This window comes from Myotis yumanensis, unplaced genomic scaffold, assembly GCF_028538775.1.
Source record: "Myotis yumanensis isolate MYYU_CA2020_CCGP unplaced genomic scaffold, mMyoYum1.0.hap1 SCAF_1, whole genome shotgun sequence".
Taxonomy (NCBI): Eukaryota; Metazoa; Chordata; class Mammalia; order Chiroptera; family Vespertilionidae; genus Myotis; species Myotis yumanensis.
The window spans coordinates 115,541,539-115,568,370 of record NW_027223752.1 but is presented as its reverse complement, the minus strand read 5'-3'; the positions used below and the strand labels follow the sequence as shown (position 1 = coordinate 115,568,370).

At 52.3% G+C, this 26,832-nt stretch overlaps 1 protein-coding gene and 1 long non-coding RNA gene across 3 annotated transcripts in view; one reads left to right on the top strand and one right to left on the bottom strand.

The window, feature by feature from the left end:
• The window catches only part of LOC139020747 (uncharacterized), a 24,265-nt gene extending 20,049 nt beyond the window's left edge, over positions 1 to 4,216 (bottom strand). For both annotated transcript variants that reach the window (XR_011473354.1, XR_011473353.1), the window contains exon 1: positions 4,190 to 4,216. This is a non-coding gene — a long non-coding RNA (uncharacterized lncRNA). The remainder of the gene's footprint in view (positions 1 to 4,189) is intronic.
• LOXL1 (lysyl oxidase like 1) lies at positions 2,595 to 26,832 on the top strand. Its single transcript, XM_070430591.1, has 7 exons — positions 2,595 to 4,031; positions 18,310 to 18,418; positions 21,310 to 21,447; positions 21,933 to 22,089; positions 22,678 to 22,773; positions 24,404 to 24,519; positions 26,493 to 26,832. Exons 1-7 carry the CDS (start codon positions 2,900 to 2,902, stop codon positions 26,497 to 26,499), a joined length of 1,755 nt encoding a protein of 584 aa, XP_070286692.1. The 5' UTR covers positions 2,595 to 2,899; the 3' UTR covers positions 26,500 to 26,832.

Sequence of the window (26,832 nt, the reverse complement as noted above, 5' to 3'; positions counted from 1 at the left end):
AATTTATGGCATTTCTATACACCAATAGTGAACTTACAGAAAGAGAGACTAAAAAAGCAATCCCATTTACCATCGCACCAAAAAAATTAAGATACCTAGGAATAAACTTAACTAAAGAGGTAAAAGACCTCTACTCAGAAAACTACAAGACGTTGAAAAAAGAGACAGAGAAAGACATAAACAGATGGAAGAACATACCATGTTCATGGATTGGTAGAATCAACATCATCAAAATGTCCATACTACCCAAAGCAACCTATAAATTCAACGCACTTCCCATTAAAATACCAACGGCATATTTCACAGACCTAGAACGAACTCTCCAAAAATTCATCTGGAATAAAAAAAGACCCCAAATAGCTGCAGCCATCCTGAGAAAGAAGAACAAAGTAGGTGGGATCTCAATACCAGATATCAAGCTGTATTACAAAGCCACTGTTCTCAAAACTGCCTGATACTGGCACAAGAACAGACATATAGATCAATGGAATAGAATAGAGAGCCCCGAAATCGACCCGAACCAATATGCTCAATTAATACAGTGGGACCTTGACTTACGAGTTTAATTCGTTTGGAGACCGAGCTCGTTAACTCAAATTACTCTATCAACTCAATGCAAAAAATCTGCCGAGAGACAGCTGGTATCTCAAAAAACTCTCCAGACACTGGTAAGTCAAGGCCCCACTGTATTTGACAAAGGAGGCAAGAACATACAATGGAGTCAAGACAGTCTCTTCAATAAATGGTGTTAGGAAAATTGGACAGATACATGCAGAAAAATGAAACTAGACCACCAACTTACACCATACACAAAAATAAACTCAAAATGGATAAAGGACTTAAATGTAAGACGGGAAACCATAAAAATACTAGAGGAATCCAAAAGCAGCAAAATCTCAGACATATGCCGAAGCAATTTCTTCACCAATACAGCTCCTAGGGCATTGGAAACTAAAAAGAAAATAAACAAATGGGACTATATCAAAATAAAAAGCTTCTGCACAGCAAAAGAAACCATCAACAAAACAACAAGAAAGCCCACTGCATGGGAGAACATATTTGCCAATGTTATCACTGATAAGGGTTTAATCTCCAACATTTACAGGGAACTCATACACCTTAACAAAAGGAAGATAAACAACCCAATCAAAAAATGAGCAAAGGACCTAAATAGACACTTTTCAAAAGAGGACATTCAGAAAGCCAAGAGACATATGAAAACATGCTCAAAGTCACTAATCATCCGAGAGATGCAAATCAAAACAACAATGAGGTACCATCTCACACCTGTCAGAATGGCTATCATCAACAAATCAACAAATGAAAAGTGCTGGAGAGGATGTGGAGAAAAAGGAACACTTGTGCACTGCTGGTGGGAATGCAGATTGGTGCAGCCACTGTGGAGAACAGTATGGAGTTTCCTCAAAAAGTTAAAAATGGAACTCCCATTTGATCCAGTGACCCCACTTCTAGGAATATATCCCAAGAAATCAGAAACACCAATCAGAAAGGATATATGCATCCCTATGTTCATAGCAGCACAATTTACCATAGCAAAGATTTGGAAACAGCCTAAGTGCCCATCAGCAGATGAGTGGATTAGAAAACTGTGGTACATCTACACGATGGAATACTATGCTGCTGTTAAAAAAGAAGGAATTCTTACCATTTGCAACAGCATGGATAGAACTGGAGAGCATTATGCTAAGTGAAATAAGCCAGTCAATGAAAGAAAAATACCACATGATCTCACTCATGCATAATAAAGACCATTATAAACTGATGAACAAAAATAGATACAGAGGCAGAGCAGCATTGAACTACAGCGGGAAGCTGGGAGGGGGGGTAAGAGATCAACTGAAGGACTTGTATGCATGCATATAAGCATAACCAATGGACACAAGACACTGGCGGGTAGGGGAGGCCAGGGGAATGTCAAGGGTGGGAAAAAAAGGAGACATACGTAATACTCTTTGTAATACTTTAAGCATTAAAACAAAATTTAAAAAACACACAACAAAAAACAGGGGTATAGGCCCATTCTATAGACCAGGAGGATAAGAAAGAAAAAGCTGAGCTCCAACCCCTTTGTATTCAGGCCGCAGGCGCCCTGAATTAGAGGGTGGTTCAGCTAGAGTTCAGCATCTCCCCAAAAAGGCCCATCAACAAGGAGGGTGTCTCTTAGTTTGGGGAAGGGAATGGGAGTCCACGGATCCTAGTGAGTGGCTGGAGTTAACAGGAGTCAGGGGCTCTTTCAAGCCCACACAAGAAGCAGTAAGTTGGAGACAGGGCGTCTGCGTCCAAAGCAGAGTGCTGCGGACCCTTCAGCCCTGTTCTGCCTGCCTGGGCCCCACTTGCCAGGCCTGAGTCCCCAGAGGCCCCCTCCTACTCAGGCTTCATTCCCTTCCTCAGAGGCAGGTCTGTGGCTTGGCTGGAAGCTCCAGGGACGGAGGGAGCACAGCAGCTGTGGGAGGGGCCACATAGCTAAAAGCCGGCGGGCCATAGGGCCCTGCGGAGGAGACCCCAGCAGGCGGACCAGGCTGTCCAAAACCTCCTAACACTCCCAGCCTGTTGCTTATTCATTCAGAGTGGGAAAGCGCCAGCCCCAAGGCCAGCCAGTGCAGGGCTGCCCACGTAAGGCCCCCAGGCGGTCCTGCCCGGTGCCCTGCAGAGAGCCTCGCGCAGCCTTGGGCACCGCCCCTGCCCTGCCCTGACCCCTTGGCCTCGAAATGCTGTCATCGGAGGAGCCGTCCCGCTCGGACCAAGGCCAGGATGGACAAAGCTAGAGCTGCGGCAGGCAAGGAGCCATCCTGTCCTCGAGGCCGTGGGAAGGGAAGCACGCACAGGGGGCCACTCCTGAGAGCCTCTCAGCCCACCCGGCCTCTGCAGAGGGGCCACCATGGCGCTGGCCCCAGCCGGCTTGCAGGTGGGGACCCTGGTGTGGGGCGCCTGCCTCTGCATCCTGGTGCACGGGCAACAGGCCCAGCCAGGGCAGGGCGCGGACCCGGACCCGGGGCGCTGGCGGCAGCTGATCCAGTGGGAGAACAACGGGCAGGTGTACAGCCTGCTCAACTCGGGCTCCGAGTACGTTCCCGCGGGAGCTCCGCGCGCCGAGAGTAGCTCCCGGGTGCTGCTGGCGGGCGCCCCCCAGACCCCGCGGCGGCGCAGCCAGGGCGGCCCCCGGCGGCGACAGGCCCCGTCTCTGCCCGTGCCCGGGCGCGTGGGCTCGGACACCGTGCGCGGCCAGGCGCGGCACCCTTTCGGCTTCGGCCAGGTGCCGGACAACTGGCGCGAGGTGGCCGTCGGGGACAACACGGGCATGGCCCGGGCTCGCACCTCGGTCTCCCAGCACGGGGCCTCGGCCTCGGCCTTCGCCAGCACGTACCGCCAGCCGGCCTCCTTCCCGCAGCCGTACCCCTACCCGCAGGCGCCCTTCGTCAGCCAGTACGAGACCTACGACCCGGCGGCGCGGACCTACGAGCAGGGCTACGTGTACTACCGCGGGGCGGGCGGCGGCGTGGGCGCCGGGGCGGCGGCCGTGGCCTCGGCGGGGGTGGTCTACCCGTTCCAGCCGCGGGCGCGCTACGAGGAGTTCGGCGGCGGCGGCGAGGAGCAGCCCGAGTACTCGCCGCAGGGCTTCTACCCGGCCCCCGAGAGGCCCTACGCGCCGCCGCCCGCCGACGGCCTAGACCGCCGCTACTCGCACAGCCTGTACCACGAGGGCGCCGCGGGCCCCGAGCAGGCCCACCCCGACCCGGGCCCCGGCCCCGGCCCCGACGCCGCGCAGGCCGCCGGCGGCGCCTACGGCGGCGACTCCGCCCTGGGCTGGTACCCGCCCTATGCCAACCTGCCTGCTGAGGCCTACGTCCCTCCGAGGGCCGTGGAGCCGCAGCCCCCTTTCCGCGTGCTGGAGCCGCCCTACCTGCCCGTGCGCAGCTCGGACGCGCCCCCGCCGGTGGCGGAGCGCAGCGGCTCGCAGCAGGGCCGCCTCAGCGTGGGCAGCGTGTACCGGCCCACCCAGAACGGCCGCGGTGAGTACGGTCCCCAGTCCCAGGCCCTGCTCTCTGTCCTCCTGGTCCAGGAGGAACGGCTCTGTGCGCCCAGACCCTCGCCGGCCTTTTTACCAAAGGCCCTCCCTGCGCTAAGCAAGGACCCCCAGGCCCCAATCCACAGCCCCAGTGCATCCCACCTCCCGGCTTCCGCGCATCCGTGTATCATCAGTGCCAGCATTTGGCCGGCAGGGCTGGGCTCTGACCTTGGCTTGAGGGGCGCGGGGTGGAGGAACTGGTCAGGCATTGTGAGGAGGCACCTCCCAGACCTGGCTCGAGTCATTTGGGGACAAAGGGAAGGAGCCCTTCTCCCTGCCTCTTCCTCACTCCAATCAGCTGCCCCTATGTCAGCCCCACAGGGTGAAGCAGGGAACAAGAGTGTCCGAAAGGCCCTTAGGGATGCCACTGGAGGTGTGGCAAGTTCACAGTCACGGGGTTATGTGAGCTTGGCCCCAATGAACTCCAGGTTAGAGGGGAAGCTCTTGCCCCAGGCAGGAATCCAGACGAGATGAGAGAGGTGCAAAATTGAATAGGCCGCCAAAAACTCAGTAATTGAGATAAGTAATATTTAATGTATTTTTAGATCAAAATAATGCAAAAAATTCTGTGATGAGGTTTTAAATAGAATCAGTAATGGTGCCATACCAAGCCAAATTGGAGCCCATGGCAAACTGAAAAATCAGCAATCCTGATGGTGTCTTTATTTGAAATTTTGATATTTTGTTCATCACAGTTTTTTGCCTTGATTTTGACTTTTTAGAATATTGTATCAAATATTGCTTATCTTGGTTACCAAGTATTTTGGTGCCCTCTTAAAGTTTGTACCCCAGGCCAGTGCCTCATTCATTCAACTAGCTCATTCTAGTCCTGGCCCTGAGAAAGTCTTAGGGCACGCTACTGTGAATGGGCCTCCCTTTGGCTTTTTTTGGGATGGAGGGGTGACGTTATGATCTGGAAGGCCCAAGCCATCTGCACACAAAGACGAAGTGCAGGAGGCAGCCTTCCTTCTTCAGATGGGCAACTCCTCACGTGCTATTAGCAAGTGGGCTACTGTGCCAAGGGCCCGCTAGTGGTCTGGCCAGAACTGGCCAGCTATTGGCCCACCCTCTGTCTTAGAATTCCACTTCCTCCTTCTGTTTCTGCAAGTTCAAAATCCACCTTGGTCAAGGTTTTCCATTCAGTCTCCAGTGCATGCACGCTCCTGCCATAGCTCTTTCAAGGTGCAATCAGTGCCCTGATTCTCTCTCTGCTCCACAGAAAATCAGCCCACCAGGTGAGGGCTGAGGCCTTCAGGCCCAGGGGCTCAGGTGCTGCACCCTCAGCCTTTTCTCTGCTGCCTCTGTCAGCACAGGGACTGCTGCCTTGTCTTCAGCCATACTGACCTTGGGTGAGAGGCTGCCTCTGAGGCAGGGGTTCAGGTAAGGGCAGTGCTTCTGTCTCCCTAGGGGCTGCTGGAACCCAAGGCTATACTTCTTAAGAGGAGTGTCCCCACGGGTAGCACCACTCCCTCACATCCAAGGCATAGCACTCGAGTTGGGTGCTGATTCCCAGTTTGAGAATCTGCAGGAGCTGAAAAAGGACCGAGATGGAGGGCCCTCTGTGATGTGATAAAGGGTGTGTCTTCATGGTCCTCATTGGGACTTGCAGCACCTGTGCATCAGCTGCTCCTATAGCTCCTTGGAGGAGAGGATATTTTGCCTAGAAGGTGCTAAGTTTTTGTGGTGGCTTTTCTTAGAATGGAAGACCACAGAGTGGGACTCAGCCAAAGGCACCCACCTCTGGGCAGAGGAGAAAACCAAAGCCTCAAGTTCCACAGCACAGCTGGCAGAGTCAGGCCTGGGGATGCTCCAAGCCAGTGGGTATTCTAGGCCCCCTTTTTGGCCTGTCAGTTTTTAAGGTTCAGAAGGGGACTTGCCAGGGCAAGGCCATGTCTGGAGTGGAGGTACTTGCTGCTTAGCAGGGCCTCTGGCCATTGCCCCTGAGCTCCACAGTTCATTTGGATTAAGACATTTCTCCCCTGAATCTAGTATGCTAGAGGCCAGGTAGAGTGTGCTGGTATGCACCAAATTTAGGCCCTGCAGTGGGAAGCACAGGAAAGAGGGCATCTCAGTACTGTGATTGGGCAAGCATTGGGGGAGGTCAGAGGAGGAGTCTCCAAAATCAGGGCCTGGGGACTCAGGCAGGACTTCCCAGGAGGAGGTGCCCAAGCATTGTTGCAAAGGATGGCCATCAGCACCCTCCCCTGGTCATGAAGGGGATGGTGTGTGGGGTGGGATTGTGTGGAGTGCAGGCTAGTTTGAGGCTCAGAGAGGGAACACTACTTTCTCTCCTCTTATTGGTTCCCCCTCCTTATTCTGCTAGGCCAGGACCATGGAAAATCCCGGTTCAGGGAAGGCCAAGTCTTGTTCTTTAACTCAGACCTCCAGGCTTGGTGTGGGAGTCCAGGCAGATTCTCCAAAGCTGACCTCATTCCTCCTGGCCACACAGCCAGGGGGCTGAGGCCCAGTGCTGGCAGCCTGAGTGTGTGGGTGTGGATGTATCCTCACAACACTAAACACATGTGCGCACCACCCTCGTCCCTCTATCTGGGTGGTTTCCAAGTGCCTGTCCAGACCCAGTTTCTTCCTGGGGTGCCTCGACCCTCTCCCTCTCACCCTGGGCAGGGGTATCCAAGAATATCTGACTCTAAAATGTGTAACTGGAGAGAAGACTAGGAAACAGAGGCTCAGAGAGGGTAACTTACTTTTCCTGGCTGTCCACAAATCCATGAGAGGCCTGGAGGGTGGTCACCTGCTTCCTAGGCCCGGCTGCATCCCCTTTGCTGTGTCTCTCCCTCTCCCACAGCCAGGCCCGCTCTCTCTCTGGGCCTCCTTGCCCCCCCTCCTGCCTCCTCACAGCCTCGTCTTCTCTGAGCTGGTGGTCTTAGTGCTGACCCCAGAATACCACAGCTCTTCTCCTAGGGCCTCCCCCTCACACCCCTGGCCTGATTCATCAGCTCTGGCAACCCTATCAAAGTAACATGGAGCAGGCAGCCTGGGCCATCCTCCCAGGACATCTCTCACGGCTTCACCAGCCTAGCCTGGCAGAGGTTCTCCAGCCCTGCCTTCACACAACCAATCAGAGGTTAAGAGAGAGCTATGGTTGCCTCCTCCCTGATCCCCTGATCTCCTGATCCCTGCCTCTCCCTCACCAGTCCATCCTGCACGTGGGGCAGATAAACCCTTGCATTGCTGATCATGTTACGCTCCTGCTCAAGAAGGTCCTATGGCTCCCAAAGCCTTCAGGACAGAATTTGATGTCTTGACCTGTGGCTCCAGGACCTTAAGGTACCTCCTTCCTTTAACCTCCTCCTCCTCCCCTTCTCAAGCCTCTGCAGCCCCCATGGGAACTCTGCTGCAGTTAGGCCTAGAGGTTTCCTCCACCTGCACACCCAGGTATTTCTGGGGTACTCACTCCCCTCACTCAAGAGACCATACATGGTCCCTTAGTCCCTGACAGCAGCCCTGGCTCCCTGCTCACATCCCTACTGCCTTCCCCTCCAAGTCACCTACCCACCTTCTTAGGACTTGGAATAGATGCAGAGAAGGACAGAAACAGTCTCCCGCAGTAAGCATCCAGAGTTAGAGTCCCAAGGCAGAGACGATGGTAACAACTTGGCCATTTGCTGAAGAACACCTCCTGAACTTAGTGGTTTAAATGTTTACTTTCATTAATCCTTGCAGCCTCCCAGAGAGGTGAAGATTATGGTCCTCTGGTACAGCTGAGAAAACTGAGACTTAGGAAAGTCTCACTGCTAGATGCAACTGAGCCAGAGTTCAAACTGAGCCTGTCTTCTCTGCATTGCACAGAGATGACCCAGGAGGACCCACACTCCACCTACAAACTGGGCAGGCGGTGCAAAAGCCTGGGTCTCCTCCACCAACTTCCCCTCTCTGGGCCTATTCCCCTAGTTGCAGCAGGTGGTGGTGGGGGGGGGGGGGGGCGGAATATTGACACTAGCATCTATTGGGCATCTACACTAATAAAAGAGAAAAATGGTAATTGGCGTACGACCGCTACCCTTCCGATTGGCTAATCAGCATATCCTTATGCAAATTAACTGTCAGCCAAGATGGCGGCCGGCAGCCAGGCAGCTGGAAGCGAACATGAGGCTTGCTTGCTCCAGTGACTGCTGACTCCAAGTTCCCCGCCTGACTTGCCGGACTCTGAGCTGGCAGTTTGAAACATTCTAACAAATATAGACGGCTGGGATCTCAGAGCTGAAGTTATACATTGTTTCGATTATAGAATGGCAAACAAACCAGCAGCGGAAGCCTCAGAGCTAGAGCCAGAGCTAAAGCTGGCCCAGAAGAAAAAAAAAAAAAGAAAAAAAGCAGTGGCTGGGAGCTTCAGTCAAAACCCCTAGCCTGAAAGCAGTCCTCAGCCCCTCACCCAGACTGGCCAGGCACCCCAGTGGGGACCCCCACCCTGAAGGGTGTGTGACCAGCTGCAAACAGCCATCATCCCCTCATCCAGGCTGGCCAGGCACCCCAGTGGGGACCCCCACCCTGATCCAGGACACCCTTCAGGGCAAACCAGCCAGCCCCCAGGCCTCTATCCTATATAGTAAAAGGGTAATATGCCTCCCAGCACAGGGATCAGTGGAGCCACGAGGCCTCCTGGCACCAGATCAGCATGACAGGGGGCAGCGCCCAAACCCCCTGATCTCCCTGCAGCTCTGTGTGTGACAGGGTGCGGCATCCCAACCCCCTGATCGGCCCTGCTCTGTGTGTGACAGGGGGTGGTGCCCCAACGCCCCCCCCCCCCCCCGACGGGCCCTGCTCTGTGTGTGACGGGGTAGAGCCATAACCTCCCCATCGGCCCTGCCCTGAGTGTGACAGTGGTGGCGCCCCAACCCCCTGATTGGCCCTGCTCTGTGGGTGACAGGGGGCGGTGCCCTAACTCCCCTATCGGCCCTACTCGCCCTACTCTGTGCGTGACAGGGGGGAGCTCCCCAACCCCCTGATGGGCCCTGCTCTGTGCGTGACAGGGGGGAGCTCCCCAACCCCCTGATGGGCCCTGCTCTGTGCATGAGAGGGGGAGCTCCCCAACCCCCTGATGGGCCCTGCTCTGTGCGTGATGGGGGGGGGCAGTGCCCCAACCCCCTGATTGGCCCTGCTCTGTGAGTGACAGGGGGCAGTGCCCCAACCCCCTGATGGGCCCTGCTCTGTGCATCACAGGGGGTGGCGCCGCAACCTCCCCATTGAACCTGCCTTGAGTGTGACAGGGGGCGGTGCCCCAACCCCCCAATCAGCCCTACCCTGAGCGTGACTGAGGGTGGCATCGCAACCTCCCAATCCGCCCTGCTCTGTGCATGACAGGGGGTGGCGCCCCAACTCCCCAATCAGCCCTGCTCTGAGCCCGACCAGGGGCTGCACCTAGGGATTGGGCTTGCCCTCTGCCACTCAGGAGCAGGCCTAAGCCAGCAGGTCGTTATCTCCCGAGGGGTCCCAGACTGCGAGAGGGCACAGGCCGGGCTGAGGGACCCCCTCTTCCCCCCCCGAGTGCACAAATTTTTGTTCACCGGGCCTCTAGTCTACATATATAAAAGGCTAATATGCAACGTATTCCTATGGGAGTTCGACCTGAAGAGTGGGAGTTCTATTGCTCGCTATGATGTCCGCTGACCACCAGGGGGTGGTGTGGAATGAAGGAAGGCCCCAGCCAGCATCTGGAAGGCCCTGATCTGCCCTGATCTGCCCTGATCACTGGCCAGGCCTAGGGACCCTACCCATGCACGAATTTCATGCACCAAGCCTCTAGTTTTACATATCACCCCTCTTAACTCCTGCAGCAATAATGAGCCAGATACTGTCATTCATCCCATTTCATAGATAAGGTGACAGGCTCATTTGCTAATTGTCACACAGCCTCTTAGTAGTGAAACCAGTATTTGAGTCTGTATGACTTCTCCATCCTGAGTTCTTAATATCGCATACTATTACTTTTTAAAATTTAGTGTATTCTTGCTTACCTTGCACACTTCATTTATTTGGTCAATCAACAGATATTTGATTGTCAACTCTGTTCCAGGCGGTGGTGGTGACAGGACGATCTGGAACAATGAGTGCACAAGGCTTTGGAAGTGAAGAGTCCCTCAGCAGTGTGATGTTAATCCTTGTCATCCTCACTCCAGACTTAGACCTTTATTTAACAAACACTCATCTGGTGCTTCCATAGTGCCTAACCCTGTCCTGGATGCTTTATAATTAAAGTAACTTAATCCTCGTAACAACCCAAGGTGTTGTTATTCCCCATTTTGCCAAAGAGGAAACTCAGGCCCTTAGAGGTTGACTTGCCCACGGTCATATAACTGGTGACTAGTGGAGCCAGAATCCCAGCTGAGCACCCCTTCCTCCTTCCCTGAAGTTGTCTCAGTGCTTCTTCAGAAAGAAATGGAGTTTTCAGGCCAAGGAAGCTGTCATAAAGGGTCAGGTGGGTTGTGGAGACAGGAACCTGGGTCTTCCTCCTAATTCCCTGTTTGACAGTCAAATGCCACTAGTGTGGGAACAAACAAGTGGTGTCCTGGCAGCCTCATCTCAGGCAGATTTCCTGCCTCCTCTCTACTTATCCATTTGCAGGGTCATAGCCTCTCTCCCCTGCAAGAAGAGATAACTCCTATTTTAAATAATAATAGCAGCTGATATTTATTGAACATTTACCAGGTACCAGACATTATGCCAAGTAGTTATTTTTATTTTCTCATTTAACTCCCCCAGCAACCTTGTGAAATAGATAGCGTTATCGCCCCTATTTTACAGACCAGAAAACTGAGGCTAGAGAAGTTCAGTAACTTATCCAAGGTCTCAGAGCTCATCAGTGGCCAAGCTTGGGCCCAAGCTGACTCTCTACCCCACTGAACTGCCCCTCAGGGAAGGCTATGTCTTCATGTTCATTGTTTCTCTCATGTCTGGACCCCTGAAAAACCAACATTTGGAGTTTTGCCTTGAATCCACAAGTGTCACAGAGCCTTTTGGGGGTTGTGGCCAAGCAGGGTGGAGAGTCATTAGGACCTACAGGCACCAGGCTAATGCCACACTTGACCTGGGAGTTCTGGCCTTGTCCCCCTCCTCCCTCTTTCTAACTCTAGGGGCCCCTATTTCAGTGTCCTCTCAGCTCTGAAGGGGCACCCCCCCCCAATAGTCCCAACCTGAGTTCACCCCACTCCTGTCCAAGCCAAGAACACATGGAAAACTCTTCAGGGCAGTGGCTGAAATGGCAGGAGAGGAAGAGGGGGGAGAGCTGCAGACGGGAGGTTGGCCCAGGCAGCCCACAGCTGCTTCCAATTCCCATGCAGGCATTCCTGCTGGGCAGCTGCCGGCAGGGCTCCGGAAGAAGGCTGAAAGGAGAGGTTGGGTCTTGTCCTCTACTCTGCCCTGAACTAATGGCCTCCTTGCCACAGGCAGCTGGACCCAGAGGGCCTTTTTTTTCTTTTCTGGATTCAGGATTACAGGGCTAGAATTGGGCCATGGTTCCTCTCCCCTTTGCTGATGACACCAGAAATCAGGAATTTCAGTATCATCTGGAAATGGATGATACTGGTATCAGAACACCAGAGCAGAAGGAATTCAGGTGGGGGAGGTGCAGCTTGAGAGGCCTGTGCCATCAAAGCCTCAGGAGATAATCCACCCATCTTCCTGCTTGTGAGCCAATTGATACCATGTCCTTTTTCAAAAGAAAGGACTTTTGGAGTCAATCCCAGCCTTTGGTTGATAATAAAGTCTGTGCCTACACAGGCAGATGCCACCAGACCCTTTGTAGGGTGCAGGTATTTGTGCACATGCCCACTAAGGATGTACAGGTGCCAGGCAGTGAGCTGAGTGCAGGGAACTCAGGGGTGTCCCACACTCATCCCTGTCCTTACCAAGGTCATAGCCTGGCAGCAAGAAACCAGGCACACAGGATGCAGTGGCCCAAGCCCACCTCCACCTTGCCTGTTTCTCAATTTCCCAGACCCACTGTGCACTGAGACCTGAGCCCACAGCTGGGCTGCAGGCAAAGCAGAGCCTTCCCACCCCCAGGTGCTCTCATCTGGATGATCATTTCATGAGAACATTCAGCTATTTAACAACATTATTTGTGCCTTATTATGTTCTGGGCAGTGGTCTAGGGCTGGGTATTCATTAAAGAAAAGAAAGAGACAAAATTTTTGCCCATGTGAATCTTATATTTTCATGCATAAACATAATAAATAGCTAAATAACAGAAGGTGGTAAATACTATGGAAAAAATATAGATATGTAAGGGAGGTCTGGAGTGTGGGCAGGGGGAGGCAGGTTGCAACGGTGGTCAGAGTAGGCCTCATAAAGGTGCCATTTGAGCAGAGACATGGAGGGGAATGAGTGAGCTATGCAGCTGTCTGTGGGAAGAGCATTCCAGATAGAGGAAACAGCCAGTACTAAGACCATGAGGCAGGAGTTCCCTGGGTTTTTTAAGTGTGTGCCAGTGTGGTTAGAACAGAGTGGAATGGGAATGGGAGCATAATAGGAGACAGGCTAGAGAGGTAACAGGCTCAGACCATGGAAGACCCTTCATACATTGGGAAGCTATTGCAGGGTTTGAGCTGAACAGTGACATTGAAACAGAGGCCCTGACTGCTATGCTGGAAATGGACAATGGGAAGGTAGGCCAGAGACTGAGAGGTGGCTAGTACAGAAATCCAGGCAGAGATGATGGCACCTGGGCAGGGTGGCAGTAATGGAGGTGGTAGGAAGTCAGATTTGGGATGTATTTTGGCGATAGAGCTGATGGGATTTCCTGATGGAATTTCCTGATGGACTAGATGTAGGGTGTGAGAGAAAGAGAGGAGTCAGGCAAAACATGAAAGTATTGGCCTGTGCAGCTGAAAGAATGAAGTTGTTAGAAGCTGAGATGGGAAGATTGTGCCGAGCGTTTGTAAGAAAGGTAAAAAGTTCAGGTCACTGTGAAGGATCCAGGGGCAGAGAGGGAACTCAGGGGACTGAAGCATCCAGGAAGACTTCTGGAGGTGGGGTCAGAAGCACTGAGCAGGACCCACAAAGATTGGAGGGCAGTGAGGTGTGTGAGAAGGAGGCTGAAGGCTTGGGGTAGGTAACTGACCTCCCTAAGGTTAGCCTCCTCCCAGCTCAGCCCCTCTCTGCTTCCTGGGCAGTTTGCTCAATTGAACAAACACTGACAGATCCCCTTCTCTGAGTTGGGCCTGCCACACAGAGTGAGGTTGTCACTGCTACTGGACTGTGTCTCCCAGGTGGGTAGGGGCAGCAGATGTGTGCTGGGAGGGGGGTTAGGGTAGAGGCAAAGGGATGGTCAAGACTGACAAGGTAGGCTTTGGCCTAAAGACTGTGAGGTCAGAGCTGGTGTGTGTGTGTGTGTGTGTGTGTGTGTGCAGTAGAGAATTCCATGACAAGGGCACTACGTGTCAGAGGCCAGGGCAGAAAAGGTCAGTTATGCTAAGTAGATGTCTACTGGTCCTTAGAGTTAAGGGAGGATCTAGAAGGTCAGGTGAAGTAAGGCCAGACCACCCTGAGAAGTTTGGGCTTGATTCTGTAGGCAATGGGGAAGCACTGAAAATTCTGGGCCTGACTTTATGGCATCACAGCTCCTTTGCCTGAGCTGCAATTGCCCCTTCATGGTGGGGCACAGTGGACCATGCAACCACCTTGCCTAGTGTGGCACTGCCAGGCTCGTGCTGACAATTTAATGTTCTCATTATTGATGGTAATTTCATAGAACACAGAGCTGCCAGCTCCCACCCCAGAGGCCCTCTCGGCTCATCTTTATTCAAGGCTGTGCTCTGTGAGCATTCTGCTCTCCTACCTCGGGGCTCCTGTGGAGTCTGGCTGCATGAGCCAGAACATCCGCTGCACACATATTTCACAGCCCACTGCCCCGTTCCTGCTGGACATTGTTTATCCTCCAGCCGGGGCTCAGGGGATTATCCTCCAGCCGAGGCTCAGGCTATTTGGCATTTCCATCTCTTTCATCTGCTTCTTGTGAGGACAGATTTCCAAGGAGACAAGGTTTATGTAACCCATAGAAAGGGGAAGTCAGCAGGGAAATAGGTGAGGTGTGGGGAAGCAGCAGGAATGTAACCACAGGCCCTCTGTTCTGGGCAGCCTCCATGAACCACTGAGCAGGAGAGAACAGATCTTTCCTGAGCAAGGATTTAGGTCAGACGGAGAATCTCCTGGCTGTTAATGAGTCGTCCGTAGAGGTCGTGAGAGGTCTTAGACTCTTGCCCAAGGCTGGAGAGTAGACTGAATAGATCCTGAAAAGTATTTTAATCTCCACGTGTTCATGGAGCTATCAAATTATGCTCAAGGACCGCATAGTCCAATCTCCCCATTGTCCATACGAGGAAACTGAGCCTATGAAAAGGGAAGGGACCTGGACAATGAGGGATTGGGGCAGGCTAGTCCTGAGCACATTATGAAGGGGCGGTGGGTGCCCACAGAGGAGGCTCTAGGGACAGAGCCAGAATGCAAAAGCTGGCCCTTGTCCTTGGCTTTGTGTCTTCACTGCCCTGTAGGGTCTAATGGGCCCTCTTAGGCTGAAGGGCTTCCCAGACCAGCAGCTGCCTCTGGAATGGCCTTGGGACCCAATTCAATTACATCCAGCCACTCCCTAGCCAAGCAGCCTGGCTTTAACCATCCCAGGGGCCTTTGCTGCCCTTTGACTCAATGTTCCCCACCCTGGGCTAGGCTCTAAGCAGCCTGAATTCCTAAGTGCATGACCCCATGGTCAGCATGGAAGAGTGCCCACAGGGGCCCAGCCCAGGTTTCCAGGCCATGAGTAGAATAGAAGACAATTAGATCTGAAGAAACAGAGGCAGTCAGGCCTGGAGCAGGCCCAAGCCTGCCCAGGATCACACAGAACATCTGTGACAGAGGAGGGTAGAAGCCAGGCTCTTGTCTACCTCCTGGGAGCAGAGGGCTGGATGCTGATGATATCCAGGGTCTCCCTGGGTAGCTTGAGCAAGACCATTCTTTGGGTGGTTAGCCCCATCCTGTGGATCTATTCCATGATACCATCTAGATCGGCCATGGGGCGGGGGATGCATACTGCAGAGTCCTATTTGACAATGATAAGAAGTGAACTAGATAGATCTTAAAAGTTTGCATTGGCTGAAAACTCAAGAATCAGAATGAGATGATAAGACAATATCAATTATATGCTTTAAGAATACATAAACACTGCAGATTTTCTAAAGACACAAATGTTCAAGGACATATCTAAGGGTCAGGGGTGAGAATGAAGGTTAAAATTTTTTAGTACAATTATCACTGGGCCTTGCATAGACCAGTGATAATGGTTAGTTTGCTCTGAAATGAGAATTATGATTAATTCCATTTTCTGCACTTATAAAAACAGGAGTCTCCACAAAAAGTTCTCATTGGAACCCACTTAATAGAGTCTCCTGTGCCACATCCAAGGGCTGGATTACTCCATACGTTCTGAATAAGAGATCCCAACCCCTCCTCAAATTCATAGCTTGACTGTGGTGATATTTACATTTGTCAAACTTGTCACACTGTACAAGTTTTGACAAATGTAAAATGTGTACATTTGAATGTGTGTAGGTTAAATTTCAAACGTTTCATTTTTATTTAAAAAAAAAAAAGAAGAAGAATGACAAGAGGAGTTCTGGGAGGGATTCAGGAACCAGGATCTCCTGAAGCTGCCCTGAACCCCTGTGTGACTGTGATAAATTCATTGCCTTTTCTGAGCCTCAGTTCCCTCCAGCACCTCTGTGTGCCCTGGTTTCTTGTAGGGGACAGGGTGAGGAGCATGCCTGTGGATTATGGAACAGTAAAGTATAGTGGGCTCTCTGCATCTGGAGATGGAGAACTGGAAAATAAGAGGGCTGACTAAGGGACTTGAGCATCTGCAGATTTTGGTATCCTTGGGGGTGGTCCTGGAACCAATCCTCCTTGGATACTGAGGGATGACTTTATTACTCTGCTAATCATTAAAGAAGCTTACCTGACAGAGGCCCTTGGGATGGGCAGTCCATCAACCCCTGCAACATGGGGATAGGAATGTGGGGTGGGAGGTGGGTCTTCCCTGCCAATGGAAGCAGGAGGCACCCGCCTGAACCTGAGATTTCTCAACAATAAAAGGAAGATCATCTATGGCCAAGGTCAGGGCTCAGATTGTTACCAGCAGCTCAGAGGTGTCTGCCCACAAGTAGTACTCAACTTCCCCCCCCCCCCCCCCACAACCACACACACACACACATACACACACACACACACACACACACACACTCATACACACACACACACACACACACACACACACTCACCCCAGCCATGGCTCTGGAGGTTTTTTTAAAAACCTGACCACACTCATCTACAATAAAAAGGATTGATGATGTCAAAGCAACTCCTTTTAAGGTGTGGTTTTTGTTTTGTTTGTTTTTTAAGTACCACACTTTAGTCTACAATCTGGAGACAAACAGCAATGAGTCTGAGATTCTGAGTTGTTGATAGGTATCAGACCTCAGTGTGTGGTTAGGATTAGGGCTCAATAAAGGACAAGGGTCAGACAAGAGTCAGAGGTCTGTAATGGCACTAACCCTCATTGGCCCTAAATACCCCTGGCCTCTTACTCAACAGGCTCTTCTAACTTCCCTGGACTGCACAGCTGGCTCATGGACTGGCCTAGAGAGGAAGGACCAGGCCAGAAAAGCTTTGTGGAGCCATCTGTGCAGTGTTTATTGAAACCGAGCCTGCGATGGGGGAGGCAGCTTCTGGGGCCAAATGCTGGATCTCATGAGGCTTCCAGCCCGGCTGACCACCCCCACATGTTGCTGAAGGGTAGCGGGTGATTCTTGTTTTCCTCACTGCCCCAGAGGCTTTTAGGAACCAGTGTGTGAGAACCAGCTGGACACCAAGGTATCCCCTTGCTTTGAAGGCCTGAGGAGCCCTTGGAAAATGACTGCGGGCATTCCTGGGGGCTTGAGTAATGGGACCTAGGCTGGCCAAGATAGCTCCATCAGCCAGGAGCCACCTCATCCTCATCCACCCCAGTGCTCCGAGCTTTCTCTTCATTCCAAGTAGGTGAGGTCACACTGACTGCCTGGACCTGGTCCCCACATGAGGCTAGGGCCCCAGGTTGAGCAGGGGTATAGTCTGGGAGCCCAGGGGACATGTGAGGGATGGTTTGTAGGCAGACACCTCTGTGAAAGGCTTAGAAGCCAGAGTGCCCTCTTCTGCCTCATTTTCTGGACCTACAGCCTGACAAGAGAGATTTGGCAGCCAGAAGAGGGAGCTGGAAGCCTGTACACAGGACAGAGTCCCCCTGCCTTGCTTGTCCCCCAAGAGCAGAGGGCTTGAAAGAAGCTAGGAGGAGCTTACAGTCTTGTTTCATCTTTATCTGCCTCAGTGGGAATAACTTATTCTTGGGGAGGGTTAAGGAGGAAGGAAGGTCGGATGGACCGATCCTGACATATCCTGAAAGCAAGTGATCACGGGCTGGAGAAGACTCCATACTTCCCCTGAGCCCTTCAGGGGAGGAAGCCAGGTGCCCTCAGGTTGGAGGCCAGAGGCTGCAGACAGGGGAGGGAGGGTGTGGTCCTGTCTGGGGGAAGATGACTGGAAGAAAGGAATAGGGCTGGGTGCCCAGGCTGAGAACCCTGCCTAGTCAGCAGCCTGCTCTGCAGATATGTTTTCCTTCTAGCCCATCCCTTCCTGCCCACCCCTACTTCTGCCAGTCAACATTCACCTGGCTCTTCTCACGAGCCTGCTGGAACTCACTTGGGGCCAAAAGCCCAGAGCTATCTTGGTGGTTTATGAAAAAAGCTAGGCAAAAGGAGCAGAGGGTATCTGGAGACTGATGCAGAGGCCTGGGGAATAAGGACATGGAGGAAGGTGTCTCTGTCAGGAAATTACTTGGTTCATGCAGTCTTGCCTCTAAGTCTTGTCCATGCTGTTCCCCCTTACTAAGAATACCCTTCCCTCTTCTCTGGCTTTCCACATTCTGCCCTGTCTCCTAGCTCTTACTCATGTCCCAGCTCTGCTAGCAGGTCTCAGCACTCCCACACCTGAACTTAGGGAGAAGGGCTCACATCCCACACCTAGCTCAGGCTGGGAGGCTTCCTGAATGACAGGCTGTGTAGAGGAAGAAGAATGGCAAAGGGTATTTGGGGCTGAGGAGGTCTCTGGGCATTAACCATGGCCAGCCTGACTCTCAATGTCATGTTCTTCCTCCCTCCTCCCTTTCTCCCACTGCTCATTCCCAGGTCTCCCTGACTTGGTCCCAGACCCCAATTATGTGCAAGCGTCCACCTATGTCCAGAGAGCCCACCTATACTCCCTGCGCTGTGCAGCAGAGGAGAAGTGCTTGGCCAGGTAAGGAGCTGAGGATGAAGCTTGGAGCATTGGGACAGTCCCTAGGAGTCACCCAGAACCCACTTGCATGCCAGGCTGCCAATGTCTGAGTGTCTGACTGGCCAAGTGTCTGAGCCTCTCAGGACCTGGCCCTCGTCATCTATGAGCTTTGCCTGCTGCAAGGGAGTCAGGAGGGGAAGGGAACAAACTTTTATCCAGCAATTGTCACTATACAAAGAAGCTTCCTTTCACTGTGGCTTTTAATCTTCACATCAGCCCTGAAGGTGTGTGTTGAGCAGGGCAGGAAACTGAGGTGCAATGACAAGAACGAAAACTTTTCTTCTCCAAGCTGCCTTATGAGAAGGTTCCTTGTGGAGGGCCCAGGTCCCAGTGCTTCTCCGAAGACCTGGGAAGTCCTCAGGGAGACCCAGGGTTACAGTAGGGACAGTGGGCATGGGTGACAAAGAGGCCTCAGTTATGTGTGGCACCAGAGAAGGGAGAGACCAGTTTGTATGACCCCAAAGGTTATCCCAGCCAACTCTCCATTATTCCTAGGCGATTCTGCTTCCTACAGAGCTAGCTTCTAACTTTATAAACAGTGAATATTTTGTTCAAATTTGTATGCCTTGGGGCCACCTCCCTGTGCTAAATGACTAGTTCAATATTACATTGACTTACTTCTTTTGTTGACATTTCTCTATTCTGGAAGCACCTAGTTTTCTTAATTACCTGCTTTGTTTAGACACTTGAACTCTTTATTTACTTTTATTTTTTTTTATTTTTTTTAGTATCTGGAAAGCCCTTTGGAATCTAAACATTTTCTCATTTATGGAACTTCTAGTCCACTGCCACTCAGAGTAGCTGATCACAGCTATTATCTCTGTAACAATATAAGGAGATTACACCAGGATGCAGCTCAACTCACTGCTTCCTTCATCAAGAAAATCTGGTTTCAAAAAAGGAACTCTCAGCTTAACTAAACATTGTGATTAGTAATGTAGTTGATTTACATGCTGGTGCAAGTTCCTTATCTCATTACAGACTGGCAACAAAGAGTGTGTGAACTAGCAACAATCCTGGGACCACACCTTGAGTACCACTCAGTTGTCCATGGAAAGAGAACACAGTGATGATGCTCCTGCTATGGTTTCTTCAGCAGTGAGGAATTCAGCCTCCATGGCAACCCATTAAGGCTGATTTTTGAGTTTGAGTCAAAACCCAACAATCACTCCATCTTCATTGGAGCATCCTGTGTGTCCAGACCTGAGCTCCTGGATGGGCTGGGAAGGAGGCAACCAGGCACAGTCCTGGGGGGGGAATGTCCTGGTCCTGCCCAAGAGACATGCCCCAAGGACAGAACCAGGCAACTGGGAGAGGGAGGAGAGCTAGCATGAGTAGTGTGCAAGCTGGAGCTAGCTGTGCAAGGTCGGCAAGGGCTGAGGCATCAGAGGAAGCTGGGTGCGGAGTACAGACCTAGAAAACCAGACAAAACTGAAGCCCTGGAGCACAGGGCACTCAGATATCATCGGAAGTGTGGGCTGCAGGCCGGTTGATGCCAGAGCACAGATGGCCAGCAGGACCCAAATAAGGGAAGGAACTTGTTCCAAGTCTCACCACAAGTTTGTAGCCAAGCTGGGCCTAGAACCTTGATGGTTTCCCATAGTGTGCTGAGTGAAACAGAAGGACACAGCAGGGAGAAGGAGGATATCTGTTCCAACCCAGACACAGATGGATTCCAAGCCTCCTCCAGACAAGGCCTTACTTATGTCCTGGCAGAGAGGAGCCTGCAGTGCCTGTTGTTCAGACATCCTCTCAGAGAGAGCTAATTCCCACAAATGGCCACCTTCTGCCTCTGGACTTAGGGCCCAGACCTTAATGAGTGCCAGAGAAGTGCTCCTGAGGACAGCCAGGACAGCCATCTCAGTTGGGAATTGGGGGTCAGTAAGTGAATTGGGAGCAGGCAGACTGCACCAGAGTCATACCTCCTGAACAGAAAAGGGTAGGTCACTGAAGCCATACAATCAGGTAGAGGTGACTTGGTGACATGGACCTGGCCTGGGGAGTGTTAGAGCTCACAAGCAGCCAAGATTTCTTTAAGTGGAGCAATCAGAGCAGAATTCCTTAGGGAGGGGAATTGAGTTGGCCTAGGAGGCTGAATGAGTTCTTGATCAAGCAAACAGCATGGGCGAAAGTATAGATTAACAAAAGAATTAAGTCTGTTTGAGAAATAGTGTTTGAAGCTGGAACCAGTGTGTGTGGGGAATGGAAGACAGGACTAATAGAGTGAATAGGCTTTGACATTGAAGAACCTGAGCCTGATTCTTAGGACCACACCCAAGATGTGACACACTTTAGTCAACAATTAGGGCTCTGTCCAGAGGAGGGACAGAATCTTTCAGAATCTCCTGGATAGGCCCATTTTATTGTTTTTAAAAAATATGTTTTTATTGATTTCAGAGAGAGGAAAGGAGAGGGAGAGAGACATAGAAACATCGATGATGAGAGAGAATCATTGATCCGCTGTTTCCTGGGGATCGAGCCTGCACCCCAGGCTGGTGTCCTGACTGGGAAACCAACCACTGACCTGGTGCATGGGATGAGGCTCAACCAACTGAGCCACACTGGCTGGGCAAGATCGGCCTATTTTTTAAAAAGACCTCTAAAGATTTCTATATGACCCCCCCCCCCTCCACACACACACACACACACACACACACACACACACACACAGGCACCAGGCACCCTCAGAGGCTGTGTCACCCGAGGCTGCCAGTCTTATGGAGAGAGGGGAGAGGGCTGAGCCTTCCCGCAGGGCAGGGTCAGATATCAGGATCTTCAGGGCAAGTTGGCTGGTTCTGGGTTTGGGTGTCCTGGTTCCCAGTCCTACTCCTGTCTTCCCACCTGTCCTGCAGCACAGCCTATGCCCCGGAGGCCACTGACTACGACGTGCGGGTGCTACTGCGCTTCCCCCAGCGGGTGAAGAACCAGGGCACAGCGGATTTCCTCCCGAACCGGCCACGGCACACCTGGGAGTGGCACAGCTGCCACCAGTGAGTGGGGCTGTGGCCTCTCCCACCCCTCCTCTGGGCTGGAGGACTTGCCCCAGCTCCCTCATCCGTTAGTGCTGGGGGAGAGGAGGTGCTGGTAGGAGGGCCCGTGAGGTGTTGCCTGCCCAGGATCCAGCACTGGGGCAAGTTTCTCAAAGGAGCCTTAATGGAAGCTGGGCTGGAAGAGGGGACATGGACGAACCCGCCTTGAAGGGATGGAAATGGCTACAATGAAGGGCATTTGCCCAGGGGAGTGCAGGTAGCTGGCCCAAAGGAAGTGAGGAGTCCTGAAGGGGCGCTCTCCTAGGATGACCTGGCTAGCTGGGGACAGGAGAGGTGCTGCCCTGTGGGACACAGGAGAGCAGGAGCCCAGACTGGTCAAGAAGCTGTGTCACAGCAGGGTCACTTGGGCCCATCTCAGGAGGGGGATGGGATGGGAAGCACCAGGGTGACTAGGCCTTCTCTGTTCTCCTGTCCTGTGCCTCCAGACATTACCACAGCATGGACGAGTTCAGCCACTATGACCTGTTGGATGCAGCCACAGGCATGAAGGTAGCTGAGGGCCACAAGGCCAGCTTCTGCCTGGAGGACAGCACCTGCGACTTCGGCAACCTCAAGCGCTACGCATGCACCTCACACACACAGGTTGTGCTAGGGTGCAGGGCATAGGGTGCAGGATGCAGCCGCACCCTGGGAGCTGGAGGAGCAGACAGTAATGCAGCCTGGGCCAAGCTGAAGGACCAGTGCCAAGGCCCCTGGCCACTCTGCTCAACAGAATGGGGGGTCTTCTTACCAGTCCTTGGGCCACCACAGGGCCCCTTGGGGACTCGCCCCCCTCCCCCAACCAGACCCCTTCCTACATCATTCCCAGGGTGTCTACTCATGGAAAGAATGGAACATTCCAACAGAGTAGGATGGCATGATGTTCCAGTTGCCTATTTGTCTACCCAGCTCTATCTTTCTGTCTGTCTGCCCAAACACCACAAAGTGCCCATCTATCCTCCATCCATGCCCTTCTTCATTTGATCCCTGTAATCTGGTGCTTGTATTTATTATCTCTCTGGTCCATCCGCCCTGTGGGTTTAAGGAGGAGCAGACCCACTCTGAGCAGTTGCCCTAGACCAAGGTCAGGGCAAAGCACAAAGGAAGGAGGGCCCCTGGCTGCTGGAGTGGTCAGGAGGGCCTCTGAGGAGTATATAGCACCTCACCCTCTACTCTTGTCCCTGTTCTCAGGGCCTGAGCCCAGGCTGCTATGACACTTACAACGCGGACATCGACTGCCAGTGGATTGACATAACTGATGTGCAACCCGGCAACTACATCCTCAAGGTGGGCCTCCCAGCCTGGAGCACCGCCTCCGGCAGCCTGACGCTCACATCTGTGTCGCCACCTCTGAGATTTGCTTAAGCTTTGGGGCATGTTCCCCTCTTCCCAGCAGCTGAGCAGAGGCAGCGTCTTGGGGCATCGGGCAGAGGCCTGCACTTCCCACCTGAAGGTCGCAGCCTGGGGCAGATACAGCCTCTTTCCATAAAGACACTGAGGACTCCTAGGCCAGGTGTGGTGGTGTAGGTGATGACTCTGTCTTCCCTAAGCGAAAGGGGACTTGGAGAGCCCTGTGGCCCATCCCCCTGTTTGTGGGCAGTGAAGGCCATCTGGGAGAGGACACCACCCTCTGAGAGAGACCTTCAGCTCCTCACAGTGACCCTGCAAAGCCAGAGGCTCCTGTGACCGAGTCCTTCCAGCCTAAACTCCACCTCCAATACTCGCTTGCTCCAGTGCCCCTTCCCTTGGTGGGGCAGGTAGAAAAGCACATTGAAGACACACTGCCCAGTATGGTATATCCCTGTGCAGGCTGTGCAGGACCCAGTCGTCATGGCCTCACCTGGGGAAGGCAAATCTCAGCCTCCCTTCACACAGGTGTGAAGTGAAGGTGGGAGTCATTGTGCCAGGTCCCCCGAACCCACTGTTCCACACCGAAGTTCAGAGAAGGAGGAGCAGTGAAGACCGGCTTGGGAGGTGGCTTTAACCTGCATGAAGATGGCTGCTGGGGGCCACAGTCAGAACATAGCAGCCCACCCTAAGTGCCTCTTAGGAGGCTCCTTGGGCCTCTCTTCACCTCACCCAAGGGCCAGGGTTTTCAAGGGCATTCTGTCCTTCCTTCCTTCATCCACTCATCAAACATGTGCAAAGGCCCCTCTGAATTCTGGGAAGTGGGGATTCAACCCACATAAGCAATGAACAGTTCCCACCCTTAAGGATGTATAAGGACTTAAAAGTAACATCTTTCCACTTGACTTAAATGTTCTGCTGTATTTGCTGGATGCAGCCTACCCCAGGGAACCTCCCCACCCCACAATAATCCAACATTTAAAAGGCTTCCTTGTGTCTGGACAGCGCTTCTTCAGAAAAAAAGTACAGGTTATGCTTGGGCCAACATCTCAGTGAGTGTTGGGCTCCAGGGCAGGGGATGCCACGTAGCATCCGACAAGCCTTCAACAGGTTATATAGATGGGGTTGTGGTGAAAGGCTGAGAGCCTCGGAGTCAGGAGACCAGGCATGGGATCCCTGCTTGGCCCCTCACTGCCTGCTGTGTTCCTGGTGGCAGTGACTCAACCTCTCTGGCCCCGAATGCTCCATGCTGCGCTGTGGGGCCCACCTGGCCTGAGCTGTGGCTCTGGGGAAGCTTCCCATCTTCTGAGAAGGGAGATCTGATATGTCCTTTGACTATGATTGTTTCTTCTCTCCTCCCTCTGTCTCTCTGCATCTCCCCATGTCCCTCCATCAGTGTATTTCTATCTCTATGTCTCCACTTCCCTGTCTTCCTCTCTTTGTCCCGTGTGTGTGTGTGTGTGTGTGTGTGTGTGTGTGTGTGTGTGTGTCTGCCTCTCCACCACCTTCCCTGATGACCAAGTGAAGTGCAGCCCCTGACCAGACTCCTTTTCTCTGTTCCCTCCTTCAGGTGCACGTGAACCCTAAGTACATTGTCTTGGAGTCTGACTTCACCAACAATGTGGTGAGATGCAACATCCACTATACAGGTCGCTATGTTTCTACGACAAACTGCAAAATTGTCCAGTAAGTGCTTCCCCACCCCCACCCTGCCCCAGCCCCTTTCATACCTGGGGAGCAGGCTGGCCACACAAAACACATAAGATACAAGCACTTTGAGTCACCTTGATGGCCAAACACAGCTGCAGTTGGGCCCAGCCTACAGGCTGAACAGAAGGAGCCTGTCCGTGCCAGCCCCAAGCTGAGTGCCGTGGTGGGGCTCCGGCTGCAGTGTTGATCTGCGGTGTGGCTCTCTAAGATTTCTCAAGTGGGAACCAGCAGGAGGCAGCTTTGTTGGGTGGACATGCACAGGCTCTGTAATCCCACTTCTGTGACTTCCTGGCTCTGTGACATTGAACAATTCACCTCACCTCTCTGAGCTACTTTTTCAACTAGGATATAAAATAGGCATTTTTTATATCTCACATGGGCTTCTAAGGAATATTTAAAGGCCTTACGTCTGTGTGTTTGAGAACCTTTCACAGTAGCACTTAATGAATGGTAACTGTGATCATTAGTGTCCTTATCAAGTAGATCGAATTAAACAGTCCCAGATTAGAAGTGATTCTGGTTGGAATGAACCATCATCAATCTCTGGGCCCCACTGTCGAGTTGATAAGCTCTGGCTCCCCTGCTCCCCTGGGCCTGCAGCCCTTCCCTCTGAGCCCTTCACAGAAATGCTTGGAGAGGCTCTGGTCTTGTTAGAGTGTCTCTGAGACACTAACCGCTGCCAGGTGCTGGCCCAGCGCACAGGAAGCTGGAAGGAGCCTTTCCACCTGTGAGTTTCAATCTTGTTTCTGAAGAGGAAAAAAGGCTTAAAAAAGTGTACTGAGGTAAAAAGAAAGTATTTCTATGCCTAGAAAACGATCTGGGCCCAGCAGGCATGGCTCAGTGGTTGAGCATCAACCTAGGAACCAGGAGGTCAGGGTTCAATTCCCATCAGGGCACATGCCCAGGTTGTGGGCTTGATCTCCTGTGGAGGGCGTACAGGAAGCAGCTGATCAATGATGTTTCTCTCTCATCAATGTTTCTATCTCTCTATCCCTCTTCCTTCCCCTCTCTCTAAAAAAGTCAATAAAAACATATTTTTAAAGGAAGGAAGGAGAAAGAGAGAAAGAACAAAAGGAAGGAAAGAAGGAAGGAAGGAAGGAAGGAAGGAAGGAAGGAAGGAAGGAAGGAAGGAAGGAAGGAAGGAAGGAAAGGAAGGAAGGGAAGAAGGAAGGGCAATCTGGGATGCCCTGGACAGTGTGCTAAATGGTTAGAGCACTGGCCATGCACCATAGAGTCTTGGGTTCCCAGTCAAGAGCACATACCTGGACCTGGGTTGCAGGTTCATTCCTGGCCCTCTATCAGGGCCCTGCAGGAGGCAACCAATTGATGTGTCTCACATCAATGTCTCTCCCTCCCTCCCTTTCTCCTTCCCACTCTTTCTGAAAAGCATAGAAAAAATATCCCCTGGTGAGGATTAACAACAAAGGAAAGAAAGAAAGAAAGAAGGAAAGAAGGAAAGAAGGAAAGAAAGAAAGAAAGAAAGAAAGAAAGAAAGAAAGAAAGAAAGAAAGAAAAGGAAGGAAGGAAGGAAGGAAGGAAAGAAGGAAGGAAGGAAGGAAGGAAGGAAGGAAGGAAGAAAGAAAGAAAGAAAGAAAGAAAGAAAGAAAGAAAGAAAGAAAGAAAGAAAGAAAGAAAGGAAGAAAGAAAGAAAGGAAGAAAGAAAGAAAGAGGAAGGAAAGAAACAAGGAAACTATCTGGGGCCAGGGCATGGGGAAGGGGTGATGCTGAGACCCTGTCCTGGGTGGGAGTTCATGAAACTCTTCTTGGACCTGGGCTGAGGGGCCCCTCTCCCCAAGCCCAGATTACTAAGGGGAACAAAGCCTGTGCCTGCCCTCCCACATGGGATCTGGGCTGTGGAGGAAAGCCTTTGGCAGGGGAGGCAGTGGGGGCCTTGCCGACAGTGGAGTGAGAGGCCCTACCCAGAAACCTGCCTTTCTTTCTCTCCTTAGATCCTGATCTCCAAGAAGGTGGACAAACTGCCAACCTCCTGCTTCCCAAAGCAGGTCCTGCTTACCAGGCAGCCTCCCACCAGGACACACCTGGTCCAAGGGGTGCAACCCCATCCACCACAGGCAGGGGCAGCTGAACACAGGGGCATCCCTCTCTACCGGCCTCAGGGAGTGAACCTGGACCGAAACCACAGGGATACCGGGTGCTAGGCCCAATTTCATACTTAAGTTTTCACTACAACATTATTTTGTTGGTTGTTGGTTTTTATTTTTTATATTTTGACCATACCACAGAGCAAGATTGCCCAGACTTGGGCGGAATAAAACAAGGTTTTTCTAC